Raw genomic sequence first — 16,526 nt, forward strand, 5'->3', positions numbered from 1 at the left:
GCATTACTAATAGATCAGATTTTGCACAACATAGACAATATTTATTTTTAAAACATAGATCAAAAGTCATCCTGTTTTTGTAGTTGTGATGTAACAACATACTAGATAGTCTATTTGGAAAACAATGGGGTCAGTGGATCAGAGGAATATGACGTCACTGAGAGTTAGTGTAAGGAGGAAAAAAAGGCCCTAAATGGGTTAGGAATGTGCCTCGTCATCATACGTTTTTTGTACCCGGGGGGGTTGTGGGATGAGCTGGGGGAGGGGAAGAAACGAGAGTGGGGGAGGTCCCAGCTGGGACTCCCCTCTCGCTGCCCTTTGGAGCAGAGCACAAGCGGCGAGGATGCCAACAGGAGAGCCATGTGGCGGTGGCGGTGCCGGGAAGTGGCGCTCCTTCTCCTGCCGCCGCTGCTGCTGCTTGTTGTGTTTTTGCGGCGGACGCCCGGATCTGCAAAAACCATCAACAAGGAGCCCGAGGCCGCCGTGGCTTTGTCTGTCATGAGTATTGAACCGGAGAGAGGCTCTGCGAGGGAGCGCCTTGAAAGAGCCGCGAGCTTGATGCCGGTTCCGCAGGAGGTGGAAGGACCGCGCGGATACGAGGACGAGAATGAGATCAACTGGTCCAAGGTATGTCGGGGCACTAAGATGAAATGTGATCATGTGTTTCTATAATATTTACAATGAAAGGAAAAAATGGCTTCACTTTATATACATTTCGCCTAAATTGCTTAGATTTTAACTAGGGCTGTCAAACGATTAAAATTTTTAATCGAGTTAATTACAGCTTAAAAATTAATTAATCGAAATTAATCGCAATTCAAACCATCTATAAAATATGCCATATTTTTCTGTAAATTGTTGGAATGGAAAGATAAGACACAAGATGGATATATACATTCAACATACGGTACATAAAGACTGTATTTGTTTATTATAACAATAAATCAACAAGATGGCATTAACATTATTAACATTCTGTTAAAGCAATCCATGGATAGAGGGTCTTGTAGTTCTTAAAAGAAAAATGTTAGTACAAGTTATAGAAATTTTATATTAAAACCCCTCTTAATGTTTTCGTTTTAATAAAATTTGTAAAATTTTCAATCAAAAAATAAACTAGTAGCCCGCCATTGTTGATGTCAATAATTACTTACACAATGTAATGGGTGCTGAAGCCTATAAAATCAGTCGCACCCAAGCACCAGCAGAGGGCAGCAAAACTCCATAAAACACAAGTGAGCGTTTCACTGTACTGTCATTTAAATTTGTCTGAGCGGGACATCTGCGTTAATTGCATCAAATATTTTAACGTGATTAATTTAAAAAATTAATTAACGCCCGTTAACGCGATAATTTTGACAGCCCTAATTTTAACATTTCAGCAAGATACTGTCTGTCAAAAACTAGAGCCAATTGACACTTTTGACCTCATTTTTCTTTTTTAGTGACCCAAATTTAGTAAAGTCTCACTACATCTATCCAGATAATGAATCAGCTTTCTTTATCCAACAGTTGTTGATAAATACAATCCAAATCCAATTTCAAAGCACACTCTCTTGTATGACAATTTACAGTTTGAATGGGAGTTTATGTTGAGAGCTGTTATATGACTGGGTTTATGTGTGTGGTTTCTTTGTATAAAGAAATGAGACAATTTTACTATCTAACAATAACTCAAGTGCTCAGATGATTCTCCAAAACACAAACAGACACTTCAGACACTGATGAGCAAAATCGCTAGAGGTGGGTAGTAAAAATCGATTATTAGATGCATCACGATTTGACACGTGACAATTCGATTACGATTAATAAATGTTCAAAAACGATGATTTTTTTCCTAATTACTTTGTCAGCCACTCGTAGCGGAATGAAATTCAAGACACGTCTGCAGCCTGGACACCTTTAACAGACGCATAAACAACGAAGGCATGAAAATCTCTCACCTTTCGGCGAAATTCGCCGTTTTGAAGTCAAAAAAAGGTGACCTAAGTGAATCGTGTAGATCCGAGGAGAAACTTTTTAAGGGGGGGGGGGGGGGGTCGGGAGTAGGCATGTGCCGGTTTCCGGTGTCACGGTTTACCATGGTATGAAAACGTTGCGGTTTCAAAACCACTAAAATTATCACGGTTGCCCCCTCACAACAGGCCCCGCCATCCCTGCACCTTTTTTAAATGCACCACACACATCATACTCCACAGGAGAGCGCCGGCAAAGGGCGGTGGGTCGGGCGGCTGGGCAGAAATCCATGCTGCGGTCCCACTGCCCCAAGCCAAGCTCTCCTATTTTAATGCATACATTGCACTACCCTCCCCTCACAATCCCATCACGGTGCTGGGTGATGGCTGCCAGCCGGGAACCTGGCAGCCACAGTAATAGGGTGGTAGGTGGGTCCCACACTTTTTCCTCATGGTGTGGCTCCTGGGGTGTGGCCTCCCCTCTGCCTGGGCTGTCGGCCGCGGGAGTGGGGTGGGGGGGTCGGGGCTCCGATCTTGCATCGCCCCGTGGCGGTTCCTCGGCGTTCTCCTGCCTCCGCCTTCCCCTTTTCTCTGACTGGGCATCCGCCCTGCGCTCCGTCGCGGGTCGCTGGCTGGGCGCCGGTGTATCAGCGGGGTGTTGCCTGCACCGGCGGGGGGCCCTGCCCTGCCTTGGGCTTAGTGGGCCGCTGGGGTTCCCGTGGCGTGCCGTGCCGGTTGGGGGGCTGCGGCTGTGGCTCGTGGCCCGGGTGGGCGGGCGGGGGTGGGGATAGACGTGGGGTTGGTGGTGCGTCCCCTCCTGCCATCCCTGAAGGCCGGTTGATGGGTGCCTGGATCCCGGGGGGGGCGATGGCTCCTTTGCTGGGCTGCGGGAGGAGGGATGGGCTGCGCTTGACCCCCCGCCCACCCTCCTTCCCCGGGCTGGCTGGGTGGGGGCCGTGGCCCTGGGTTGGCTTCCGCGCGGCTTCTCCGCCCATCTGCGTGGCTGTCGCGCGTCCGGTGGGGCTCGCGTGCTGCGGGATGCGGTAGTGCATGCTCGGGTTGGGGGTCTTGGTGCCGGAATTGGCGATGGGGCGGCGTAGGGTTGATCGCCAACGGGCTTACATTCATAAGAGATTTAAATGATTACTGGGTTCTAGATCACAGAACTGATTTGTGTACACTCTACCAGTCTACCTCTTTCAATCACTTAGCTTATAGACACCCCCACCCCTGTCCCCCTCTTTCACTGGCCAATAGGCCCCCACATGGTGTAAACCGGAAATACATCTCGCTGACGATGGCACCAGCATATTAATAATTAGTCTAGATGTTCTATGTATTTCTTGTTGTTGTTTTTGTATGTGTTTCTTTTCTTTCTTCTCTTGTGTTGCTTTTCTTCTGTCCCCCCATAATCCCTTCCTGTTCGCTGCTTTGTCATAATAAGAAGGTATTTTGAATGATCACAATGGGAGTATATCAGATTCTCAATGTGAAACATTAAAACTGTTCAGACAACCCGGGCACTTAGACTTCCATTCTCTGTGTCAAACAGCTGAACAGGACAGGTTTAAAAAAAAAAAAAAAAAAAAAAAAAATTTTTTTTAATCAAAACCACTAAAATTATCTGTCACACCGTAGTACATGATTCGCTATTATTTTTCACGTGTCAAAAATGCAGCCAAAAGTGGCGTGGCAGCCCTCACCCCTTCCCCTGTTTGTTGCTTTGTGTGTCAGTGACCAGACCCGGCGGCATGGGCAGGCATTAGGGGGCCGGGTCCCCCCTGAAAGACTGCTGTGCCCGCCCTAGCTCGAATAGACTGTACTGTGTAAAAAAACGCGCACACACGGAGAGGACGAACCCTCTATTCCAGTGTTTTTCAACCAATTGTGCTGCCGCCGTGAGAGATCGTCTGGTGTGCCGCGAGAAATTATCCAATGTCACTTTTTTTTTATTTAACATCGTCGGGCAAAGTTGCAGTAGGAAGGAAGGAGTAGGCAAAAAGTTCTCGGTTGTGTGCAGATGAGCGAGGCATTGCTAGTGTTGCATTCAAGAACTGCTCGGATTTCTAGCCATCAGCCACCTTGCTTACGCAACAATGTGGACCCCAGCACGTCTACTGTTTATCATTTGACTCGTCAAGTGTCGATATACACAAAAGTGTCCTTTCCATTTTATCCATATGTGACGACCGTCAATCCTCCCTCTGTGTTTTATTCCAACACATTATCGAGGACAGCAAGGTGGGTGATGGCTAGAAATCCGAGCAGTTCTTGAACGCGACACGAGCAGCTGTCTTGCGCCATGCCGCCATACAAGCTTAAACGTCATCTCCAAATGAACGCCAGTCGCTTCAGAACAAGTCAATGGACTATTTTGTTTGCCTTCGTGAATACACAGAGAAATGGGCAACTTTTTTAAGAAAAACTACAAAGGTAAATAAGAAAGCCCTGAAATCCAGTTACTTTGTTGCTAAATCCAAAAAGTCCCAAACTGTGGTAGAGACGTTAATACTTCCTGCCTGCAAAGCCATTGTCAGCCTGATGTGCTTAAAGACATTGCTCAAGTCCCCCTGTCTGATTATTCTGAGTTTTTCAAGCCTAACTGCGAAAAAAAATATAAATAAAAACAGAGAGACTGAGAGATGTTTAAGAAGATTCCTGCCAGGTTTTTGGCTTTGTGTTCATCTTAACAGGCTCAAGTTTCACACTGAGTAAGTATAAATACTGAGAAATTGTTTTATAATTAAATATACTGTACAGAAAGTAGATTTTTTCCAATGTAAAAACTTCCCGTGACTCAGAAAAGGCTGGAAAACACTGCACTATTCATCATATCTTGATCTGTCGTCATTCAATTCAACCAATCTGAGCAGCGAATGAAGGCAATTTCTAGCCAATCACAGATAAGGGGGGCGGGCCGAGTAGCTGGCCATTGGGTACTGCGATTGGATAGGGATTGCTTCGGTTACAGAAATGGCGATTGAGCGGCTCCTCCGTTGCTAATTCAAATTGGAATGGACATCCGTGTTTTTTTCAATAAATTAAAGACAAACTCAAGCCATGACAAAGACGCGGCCGTGAAGGGATAGCGCTGCCACCTCCTGCAGTTTCACTGACTGACACCATCATCAGAAAATATAACGGGTAAAAGCGCCTCTGTTCAGGCTAAATTTACGTTGAAGAAGTGTGCCCCCCCCAAAAAAATGTAATGCCCCCCCTGTAATTTCCTTCTGTAGCCGGGTCTGTCAGTGACGCTATTCCAGCGAACCCAAAAACAAAACACAAGGCGTACTTTTCTTCAATTAATTGAGCTCTCAAATCGTGGTAACTGAAATATACAAAATGAATACATTTAAAACGTTGTACAATAGTATTTTTCCATGTGTGAGTAGCTTCAACTGATTAGCACCATGAAAAAGTTCACCAAAAAAAACCAAACACATTTTCCTTTCAAATTCACAATACAAACTCATTAAAAACTTACAAAGACGAATGTTAGCCTAGGCTTAGCTGGAAGAGCAACTTCGTCGAGGTTTTAAGTCTCACAACTGCTAAGTGAGAAACAAGCTTGAAGTGGAAAAAAGGATAGCGTCAAAGATTGCTAATGGCGACAGATGATCTTGCCCTAAGCACAAATTCACGTTCGCTGGACGAGGAGAGGTCTCACTCCCAATATTTTTTTCAGATGAATGCATTTGCCAGCATATTGTATTTGGTGAGTAACGGTTTCAATCCTTTTCATATTTTGCTGTATAACAAAGTTACTGCCGTTTGTTGCAACTTGTGTCGAACACTGCCAGAGCTAGCCAAATCTCCAGTGAAAAAAATAGCTCCCATTAAGTTAGCGTCAAGCTTGTGTATTTAACGGTAATATAAAAGAAGAAACGCAAGCTTCTTTCTAATATCGCTGTACACAATGCGCAGCGTGCTTGCGCAAACATTCGCACGCATGCGCACATCAGTTAAAAACTGCGAGTACTCACTATTTTTGTTTTTACTGAGTTTTTTATGACCTTTTCATTCCCTCAAAAATACTTTTTGCATGTATTACCCTCCCATACTTTTAACCATTGTGTTTATTTTGTGGTAGCTTTAAAGCAGTTGACCACATTAGTCACGTAGCGTATTTAAACCGTCCCTATTTGATATAACTACATTTAAGTCTTAAAGGGCAACTGAAGACCTTTCCGGATTTTGGTGTAATTTTATGAATATAAACTTGGGACAAGTTCATCAAAACAACCATGACATTATCAACACGTAATTGTAAGGGTAATTTGCGTTTTTTTTTTTAGTTTTTTTGCACTCCGTTAATGGTCCCTTCGCAAACCCGGAAGTGTGACGTAGGCAACAGAAGACTACCCACAGCTAGTATAGCAGCAACAACGATGTCAGTGATATTTCCACCAAAGGTAACCATTCAGGATCGCTCTTCCGTGACGCTACCGATGGCAAAGGCTCCCAGGAAAGATGAACTACAATTAATCCCTACATGTTTGAACCTGAGGCGTCAGATGACGGCGATTTACTTGACACAGCAGATGGCATCATGACGCCAATTGAAAGCTCGACACTTCACGAACGGGAGAGTGAGTGGTAAGTCCAGCATCGTGATTTTTTTTATCAGAATGCGATTACATGGTTGTATATTTTTTCCATGCTCTACACATAGCTAAAACTGGATATTAGGTAATGGGACAGCTCCTACCGATCTAAATATGATAAAGCTAGCCCAAATGTGGCTAAATGAATGCTCTACACATAGCTAAAACTGGATATTAGGTAATGGGACAGCTCCTACCGATCTAAATATGATAAAGCTAGCCCAAATGTGGCTAAATGAATGCTCTAGACATAGCTAAAACCGGATATTAGGTAATGGGACAGCTCCTACCGATCTAAATATGATAAAGCTAGCCCAAATGTGGCTAAATGAATGCTCTACACATAGCTAAAACGGGATATTAGGTAATGGGACAACTCCTACCGATCTAAATATGATATAGCTAGCCCAAATGTGGCTAAATGAATGATATGTTATTGATATTTCAAAATAAATGATAAAACCATTTTATTTTCCAGGTGTTGCTGTAAACCGTCAAGTAATTACCCTTCCAAGAGTATGCCTGTGTCATCAGGAGATCCCAGACGTGAGAGCCAAACTTGAGGAGGCTGAAGCACTGACAGGGGCATGAATTACATTAAAAAAAATAAAACCATAAATTGTTAACAACATTGACACATTTTGTTGACTGTTTAATGTATTCTATTGGTATATAATATATTGTAATTATATTACATTCTGAAAAAATATTTAATAGGCCACAATAATAAATACCAGATTTATGTATATGTATTTACTCTTTTCTGTAGCATGAAGTGTTCTCTATACAAAGATAATGCATTATCATTAAAATATGAAGGTAACTTGATTTTTCTTTTAAAAAATGTGTACTGTATATATGACTAGTTTATGATTTCATGTCATCAAAATTTGCTACATTTATTTCTCCTAAATCATCGTCATCTGATGTCGCAGACGGAAGAAATTCAGCATCTGGCAGGCCTCATAGGATCTCTTCAGTCGTCATCGCTGGACACCGCATCACTTGGGTCATCATATGACTCGACCCACTCTCTCTTGATTTTGGGAAACTGGGTGGCAACTGACTTGCAACGCTTTTTTCATCGTGTTAATTTTTTATGTTTGGCTTCCTGGAGAAAAAAAAAATCACAGCAGCATGAAAATGTTGGATGAATCCTAATTTTAATTTAATAATAATTTATTGGTGATCAAATAATAATGCCCCTGTCATAGCAGCATCTATTTGATGCTATTGTTGCCTCTTCAAATAGGCAGACCTTGATGTTAAAGTATAAAAAACGAGCCAAGGACCTATTTGGTGCTGGGGACATTTGAATTTACATAACACCTATTGATATAGTAATAAAATCACACGAGTAGACGACGTCAGCCAACCTATCTACTTATGACAGGCCAACAGCAAAAAAAAAAAAAAAAAAAAAATGTCGCACTTCAACAAACAGGCAGTAGGAGTCCCCCTCTTATTTAAAAAAAAGCCATTAATGTTCTACTTACGTCTTTGCAAAACCAAGGTTGCGTTGTTGTAGGTTTTCAAAGCTGTCGTGGCTGAAATGATGAAAACAATGAGCCGATTGGGGACCTGTAAGCATGCTAACAAAAACGGTCCAAACCTTTGCAGGAGAAGTTTTTTTGGGACCACTCCGAGAGTCTCGAATCTTCCTGTGAGTAATTCATCGCTACACATCGAGATGGCATGACGAATCCCGCGAGTAAAACCCAGAAAATGTATGCAATATATGGCGAGGATAGCGTGGTGCTATATTTCCGCGTTCAGAGTGGTGGCGAGGCTTCCTGGAAGTTACGTCATGAGGTAGGGGTCGGCAGGACGGCGCGTCCCTCGTTGCTATGGTGTTGCTATGGCCATAACTCAAAAACTACGCGGCCAATTATTATTATTTTTTTTTTATGTGACTTTTTGAGAGAGCGAATGACGCATTTAATACAATTCAACTGAGTAAAACACTTAAGAGCGAAATCTGAAAAGCTCTTCAGTTGCCCTTTAAGGCATTTTTTAGTATGTTCTGCCTGTATGCATCTAAACAAAACAAGTTGAGAGCACACGGTAGTACTTTGGGTGTCAAATGTGCCTCATATACAGTAGGACGCTTCGCCGATGTAGACATTTTGGCAAAACGCCGGAACATATGTCCTCCACACCGTTCTCACCTTTTTAACCCCTGACCCATTTTCATGCCTGACAACGTTATGACGGATGCTGCCGGTTACTGAGCGAGAGATTTACTCCTTTTCAAAAGACTGGAAAATAAATTTGTGTATGAGACATGCAGGGACCCAGCGGTCGCGCTTCTGTGCGCACGTTATTTTTTAGAGCGGGAGCGGAAGAGAGAGTTTGTTGCTCCTCGTCTTTCGGTTGTCCAGCAGTGGTCCATCTATCAGAGGTGAGTACACAAACCCTCTTGTACTGTTTAGCGTTTATTGTTGTTGTTTTTGAGATGTTACTAGTTAGCGCTGAGTGCTAGGCTAATTAACGAATTTGCTAACATGTATTTCCATGTGAAGTTGCGCGTTGTTTGCTGGTGTACATACGTTACTCCAGATGCAGAACGTTTAAAACCAGGATTAAGTACAGTGGTAACACTACAAACATTTGAAACAGTACAGAAATCTTTGAAAAGAAAGTATATTTGTTAAAAGAAGTCTTATTTCTAAAGACTCTTTGTTTGTTTCCAGAAAATGTGGAATTCATTCCACTAGTGTACATTTTATTTTATTGTTGGGAGAAAGTCTGCCTTTGAAACAGCTAAAGTTTTAACAACTTCTTGTGAAAAAGAGTATCTCAAGGTCAGCTGTGTGTTGTATGGGCATGTTGAGAAATAAATACTGCCTTTATAATGGTTCATGTTTTTGCACTTTCTTGTTTTAAAAAAAAAAACAGCTTTTTGTTGTCTGGGCATGTTTCAATCGTTCTTGTTGAATCATTAGGATATTTTAAATAAATGATGGACATAAATTTGTTTGGCTACTTTATAGTAATGTATGATGCATCGATAATGGTGATAGCCGTGATCATCGTTCAATAATTGAATTGTAGCACTCTGAATCGTAATCAAATCAAATCGTGGGGTGACTAAGATTGCACACTCCTAGTAGTAACGTGTTAGATTTACTCCGTTACATTTACTTGAGTAACTTTTGGAGAAAAATGTACTTCTAAGATTAGTTTTACTAAGCCATAGATTTTTGAAGAAGAAGCGCTACTCTTACCCCACTACTTTGGGCCTTTCTAGTTGTTGCATTTTGCCTCTTTATTCTAAATATTAGATGTTTTTTTTTTTTTTTTTTTAATGCCAGAGACTGCAATGGTGGGACTAACACCAATCAGACGCTGTTCTATGATCACACTGGCCTGTTCTATCAGGCGGCGTCTTTAAAGCACCGTAAAAATTAAATATTTGACATTGAGCGCCGTCATCAACATAACTTGAAACCGCGGATTTTAACCTCTCTCCCAGTTTTTATTTGGCACCGACTAACCATGGAAAACCGGAGATATGATTCTTTTAGTTTCATATTATTTTCTCCACTAGAGGGCACACATACTTTTGGACGAATGATGTTTAATTTCTGTTTTTTTTTTTGTATTTCTATGGCTTAAAGTGCCTGTGACACGAAAAAGCATGTTTATTTCATAATACACGCGGTATTTTATGCTCCTGAATGATATGGACCGCTTGGATGTGTGTGGAAGCGATCGCTATATTTATTTAGTTTTTTGAATCCCGCGCCAGGAAAATGAGTGACTTCCGGCTTCGGTCTTGCATTGAGGAGGAGGGCGCTGTGACGTGTACGGTAGAAGACGTCCTCTTCACTATACAGCGTACTGTTGTGTATGGGGACGAATGATTCAGCTGATTTTGCGGATTAATACGTTTATTTTTCGCATCACGCCAGCCAAACGGCTGCAGAAAAATCATTCTGTATGAGGGAGAGGCGTATGCGCCTTTTTGGAGTTTCAAAAGGTTCCCATTCACCGTGGATATTTACTGTGGGACCATTGGACTTACGAGGAAGTGAGTAAACATCTTGTTTTGTATTATGTCAAATACGAATACAGCGATTACAAAGTAAACACTACAAACTTCCTTTAAATGAAGGACTACTTACGTTTGATCATTGATAGGCATGTAAAAAGCTGTCCTAATGGTCATTAGCAGCAGCCCGTTAGCTGCACAACAACTCCAGCCACCCTCCTCCGGGGAACAAACTGTAAATTGCTCTTCGCCGGGCGGTTTGCCGATCCGCGACGACAATAGACAACCGGGTCGTCATGTCAAATAATCCAGGATAGTTATGTGTGATTTTCCGCTTTGAAGACTTTGAAACATCACTCGGTTCGGGTTAGCATGTCGGCTAGCTGTCACGCCTTCTGGTTTGTTTACATTCTCCGAAGCCAGGGAAGGGAAATGACATATGTCCGATTTAGGTGTCATAAAATATAGTTCGGGAGGTGCGACAGTAAAGGTGAAGTCGACAGTTTTGACCATTATGGAGTAATTTTGCCATGTCGTCCTGAATAAATGCATTTTTATTATTTCATATTCCATTCAGCACAAGACTGTTATTTGTCATGACCATGCCATTTATTTAGCAATTGGGGAAAATACTTGGATAAAAAGAATATCCTGTAAAAATATTGAAGTAAAGAGACAGAAACAATGACATTTTGCCGCTCTCTTCGTCGCGTTTTCCTCATTGTGAATAGTTCCCCCTCGACGGGCTGACTGGTCCTTCTCAAGCCATTTATATAGCTATTGGGGAAAAATACTTGGATAAAAAGAATATCCTGTAAAAATATTGAAGTAAAGAGACAGAAACAATGACATTTTGCTGCTCTCTTCGTCGCGTTTTCCTCGTTGTGAATAGTTCTCCCTCGACGGGCTGACTGGTCCTTCTCAAGCCATTTATATTGCTATTGGGGAAAAATACTTGGATAAAAAGAATATCCTGTAAAAATATTGGAGTAGAGAGACTGAAACAATGACATTTGGCGGCTTTCTTCGTCGCGTTTTCCTCGTTCTGAATAATTCCCCCTCAATGGGCTGAATAGTAAAATCGATGAGCCCAGTCTACCGCTGACGTCATCCACCTGTTGGGGACGCTAAAGCCCTATAATGGTAGGTGTGGCTAACTGGCAGATTAAAAGGCTAATTTCTCGTCATCTGTGCTTTGCTAAATTGTTGTATATAGTCGAATCGTCTCAAAATATGATTCTAATTCACATAATAATGCCATTTAAGACTTTTTTTCTCGTGTCGTATGCTCTTTAAGGGGGTTACATAATAGTTTATAGTCTTTATAATCTGCTTTGTTGTAAAGCACTTTGAGGTTTTTGTAAAGAGCTCTAGAAATAAATTTGATTTTATTCTTCAAAGTATGATAATAACAGTTCACTTACTTAGAGAAAAAAAACTAAATAAACTAAAAATATCATAAGCAGTTACTAATAATGTTACTCATTACTTGAGTATTCTTTTCACCAAATACTTTTTTGTTGTACTTCAGTAAATTTTTTGGATGACTATGTAATGTTACTCGTACTTGGAATAAAATTTTTGGTCACTGAACCCACCTCTGATAATCGCTAACTGGCTTAGCGCTCTGTGCTAAGTAGTAACGTCTCATCAATAAAGAATACAAACAATAAAATTGGCTGCATTTACTCAACTCTGGTGGAGGCAAACTGGATGTAACAACACAAAAAACAATCTAACTTGTTAACTTGTCTAACAGTTCATAATATTACTGTATTGATTCAGCAACCCAACCTGAATGTAGCAGTGAACTCTCTCGCTAATCACTGGCGCGCGCACAAATAAGGACCCACACGGGTCTGCTGACACCTGCCGGTAAAAATCAATTTTCACATTAGTTGGCAACTCATTTAGGAATCTATTTTAATTGATTAGTTGTTGCAGCCTTAGTTTGTGAGTTTATGTTTGTACAGGGTGACCCAAAAAAAAAGGGTACTTTTTAAACACCTCAATAAAACCAAGAGTGGAGAAGGAAAAATATTTTATTTATAGTAATTGAAACCTTAAAAGATGCCACTAAAGAAATAATGATGGAATTTTCATTTTTTAATTTTATTTCCTTTAAATGGCATCTTCCTCGACAAATGCATTCTTGAAATTTGCCGTTTAGATTCTTTATTGATTCACATTCGAGCTGGGATACTGTTAATTTCATCCTGAAATGATCAAGGTCACAAATGAGCTGCCATTTGCTCATTTCTACTAATACGTAAAATTATCGGTTTTTTTCAATAGCAGATTTTAAGAATGCATTCATGCAGGCGGACGCTGTTTAAATGACGTCATTTTTAAAGCGGAAATGTGAAGTAAGGTTGACCAACCATGTTTTTGAATAATATCAATGGCTAAACAATTATGAGCATATTTTCGTTATTTTTTTTAACGCAACCCTTCCAGATTCTTTGTTTAACCCATAGCAACGCCCTGGACAATGAAAATGCTTTTCTTCGGCAATCTTCGGAAATGACGTCACACCTAGAAGTGCGAGGGAAGTCCGCCATAGAACAGTATTGTTTTTGCATTGTTTCTCGTAAGATGCCACTACGTTGTGGCAATGTTTTATTCTCACTCTAACGAAAAGTTGTTTGAGTGGCCAAAGGATAGTAGGGCACGTAAATGGACATCTTTTGTTCTCACGAAGCAAATGAATTTCACGCCATCATCGAGTAGTGGTCTCTGCTACAAACACTTTGAAGATGCTTGCTTCCTTAACCGGTCTGCTTATGATCAAGGATTTGCCAAAAAGTAAGTGTGATTTTTGGATAGATGACTGATGACCTTGTCAAAGCAGAGCTGCCAACTGTTGTGGAATGTACAGTAGAAGCTAGCGACGTTAGCCGAAAGCCAACTCGTGGCATTCCCCGATCATAGTTGTTGTTGTGTTCGCTAGGTTAAGCGTGTTTAAATTGTGCGACATCTACGATCTTGTCCGAAAGGGTTAATCCACTGTCAATCGGGAAAGGGGTGTGGATGTGCATATAAGCGGGTCGGCGTCGCGGTAATTCACGGTCACGTTGCCGTAAGAGACACACACCGCCAGTGAGTTTGTGCACATTTATTTGTATTTTTATTATGTATTTCCACCTTCATGCGTCAAGCATTGCATTGCATTTGTACAGTTCGGCGTTTCTTTCACGGTGATCGCTTGATAGCCTTCTACTTTGTGTTTTACGAGAGCCGCTGACAGGTGACAACTAGCGTGTTGGCATCGAGTCAATCTCGCAGCGAATCAGCGAGCGGCTCAAGTCACGCAGTGAATCATGGGAAATGTAGTCTCGGAACATTTCCTCACGCCATTAGACGCCACTTCCTGCCGAGAGCCCCAAGCTGTGTTTGTCCTGTTAGCTCCATGTGTTAATAAAGAAACAAAGTTGTCAGCACGTGGTGTGTTCGATACCTTTGTCAACAAAAAGCTCATAACAAGACACTATGAATGATCCGTTTAAGAGACGCTGGGACTGGAAGTAGTAGTAGCTGGTAGTACGAGGTGAGGCAGAGATGAGAGAGAAGCAAAACTTCGCGGTCGAATGTGGCGGCAGTCCGCTATTATTTTGTTTTCTTATTGTTGCCACAATAAAGTGGAGAAAGCCATCAACGACTCATCTCCTTCTTTCCCCCCAACATTTTTATATTATTATTTTATATGCTTGAGAGCTGCTGGTTCTGCCAAAATGAACATGAAGTTATGTGCCTGCATCTTCAAATCATGAAAATAATAACAGCCTATATTTGACCAATCTTGTAATCTCGATGGGTCTTGTCTCCATTCTATGTCAGGTAGTCTAGGCACGTTGTTTGCATCCTGATTAGCGTCTGGCTAATACATGTTAGGTCCAACGTAAAATTCCAACCTCCTCTTCTTCCTCCAACTCTTCAAAAACTTGGCTCTCCTCCCTTGTGCTCGATCTATCGCTTATATAGCTGTTTGAGTCATTGTTTGGAGGGCTTTGTATGGCGACCGTATGTATGGAGCGCTGCCATCGCTGTTCTCGGTGTGACGTATCACTCCCAGGTTCGTCCCCTTTCAGGCTCGAACTTCGGAAACGCGATTATTTTGTCAAATATACAACATATAAATTATTTTTTCATACTTTATTTGTTGGACAATGTTTAATTACTTTAAATGTGACCCTATTTGGCATGTTATGAAATTACTTCACATTTCTGCTTTAAATGAAAAATTTATCATTGTGCCTTAAAGGGAACCTCAGACTTAAAGACTTGTAGGCTCTAATAAGCCACAATTGTTCTCTTTTACTAAAATAAGTTGTTAGAAACACATACAATCATAGACTTCATAATGATTGACGGTTCAGATTCCAGTTTCACTGTGCAACGCCTTTAAGTTGGCGGCCGCCCTACAGTCCGGTTCAGTTATTCGCAGTCGGTCATAGAGTCAACACATGCAGTAATCCAACGGCTGATTTAGGATTGAAAAAGTACGAAAGCTGTACCGCATACAAACAAGAAGGTTTGTCTCAGGAGTGATTTGTTCGAGGATTCAAGGTTATTTGATATACTGGACTGTCTCAGAAAATTAGAATACACAATATTCTAATTTTCTGAGACAGTCCTGTACATTAATCCACCATTTAAAGCAGGGGTGTCCAAACTTTTTGCAAAGGGGACCAGATTTGGCGTGGTAAAAATGTGGGGGGCCGACCTTGGCTGACGTCCTTTACATAGAACAATATACAGGACTGTCTCAGAAAATTAGAATATTGTGTATTCTAATTTTCTGAGACAGTCCAGTATTTTTCGTACCATGCATGCATTTTGAAATGTTGTGAAAAAAATCAACGGGAGAAATTAACCGCTACGGACTAGCATCATTCTTCGACATATTTACATAAATTAAATGCAAACTGCCCGTTTTTTTGTTTTTCTTTTTGTTTTTTTTTAATGCCAAAATCGAGACTCTTTTACATCCATATCTATTAAAAAATTCAGGGATTTAAGCATTTATTCCATAGTATTTTCAATGGAAAAAGGTCTTTGTTTACATATGATGGCTGCTAATTTCCTTACAGACTAGCCTCATACTTCGCAATATTTACGTAAAATAAATCTACCTGCACGTTTTTTTCTGCTTTTAACAAAGAATCAACACTGTTTTACATCTATATCAATAAAGAATTCAGGCATTTAAGCAATTATTCAACAAGAGTTTTCAACGGAAAAAGCCATTGTGGCAGCCCCCTTATCACAAGAAAAAGCTAAGAGACTAGCGTCATTCTTCGACAGTTACGTAAAATAAATGCTAACTGCACGTTTTTTTTATTTATTTCTTCTATAAAGAATTCAGGGATTTAAGCATTTATTCACAAGAATTTTCACCGGAAAAGCCCTGTTTATATATTGCGGCCGCATCATTGACTGACAGACTAGCATCGTACTTCGACACATTTACGTAAAATAAATTCTAACTGCACGTTATTTTGCTCATAACCAAGAATCGAGACTGTTTTACATCCATATTTATATAGAGAATTCAGGGATTTATGCATTTATACACAAGAATTTTCAACAGAAAAAGCTTTTTGTCTGTGATTCCACTCGGTCAGATTTGACAACCTCACCAACAATGCAGGCCCCCTATTTATCAGCCCCACGCCCCATCAATACATTATGAAGTCTATGATACAATATTGCCATTGATTTAAAAATCTATAATATTTAGTACATGGTTTGACCAACGGAGGGCGACCTGTTTTATGAACACTCGGGGTGATGACGTAGATTGTCACTGTCACTCGACAATTACTACCGGCTTACTGCAATTCCTTCTACGCGGCGAGATGTCCAACACATGCGCATCGGTTAAAAGCGGTGAGTACTTACTATTTGTGTTTTTATTGAGCTTTTTATTACATTTTCATTGCCTTAAAATACTTTTTGCATGTGTTTGCCTCT

The 16,526-nt window shown here is 41.0% G+C and overlaps 1 protein-coding gene across 1 annotated transcript in view; it reads left to right on the plus strand.

The window, feature by feature from the left end:
• Nucleotides 1–204: 204 nt before the first annotated feature.
• Nucleotides 205–16,526, plus strand: part of LOC130910986 (probable methyltransferase-like protein 24) — a 44,888-nt gene continuing 28,566 nt past the window's right edge. Inside the window, exon 1 of the mRNA XM_057828677.1 lies at nucleotides 205–627. Within this exon, the coding sequence (XP_057684660.1) occupies nucleotides 205–627 (423 nt within the window). The remainder of the gene's footprint in view (nucleotides 628–16,526) is intronic.

The sequence above is a fragment of the Corythoichthys intestinalis genome, chromosome 22, assembly GCF_030265065.1.
Source record: "Corythoichthys intestinalis isolate RoL2023-P3 chromosome 22, ASM3026506v1, whole genome shotgun sequence".
Classification (NCBI taxonomy): Eukaryota; Metazoa; Chordata; class Actinopteri; order Syngnathiformes; family Syngnathidae; genus Corythoichthys; species Corythoichthys intestinalis.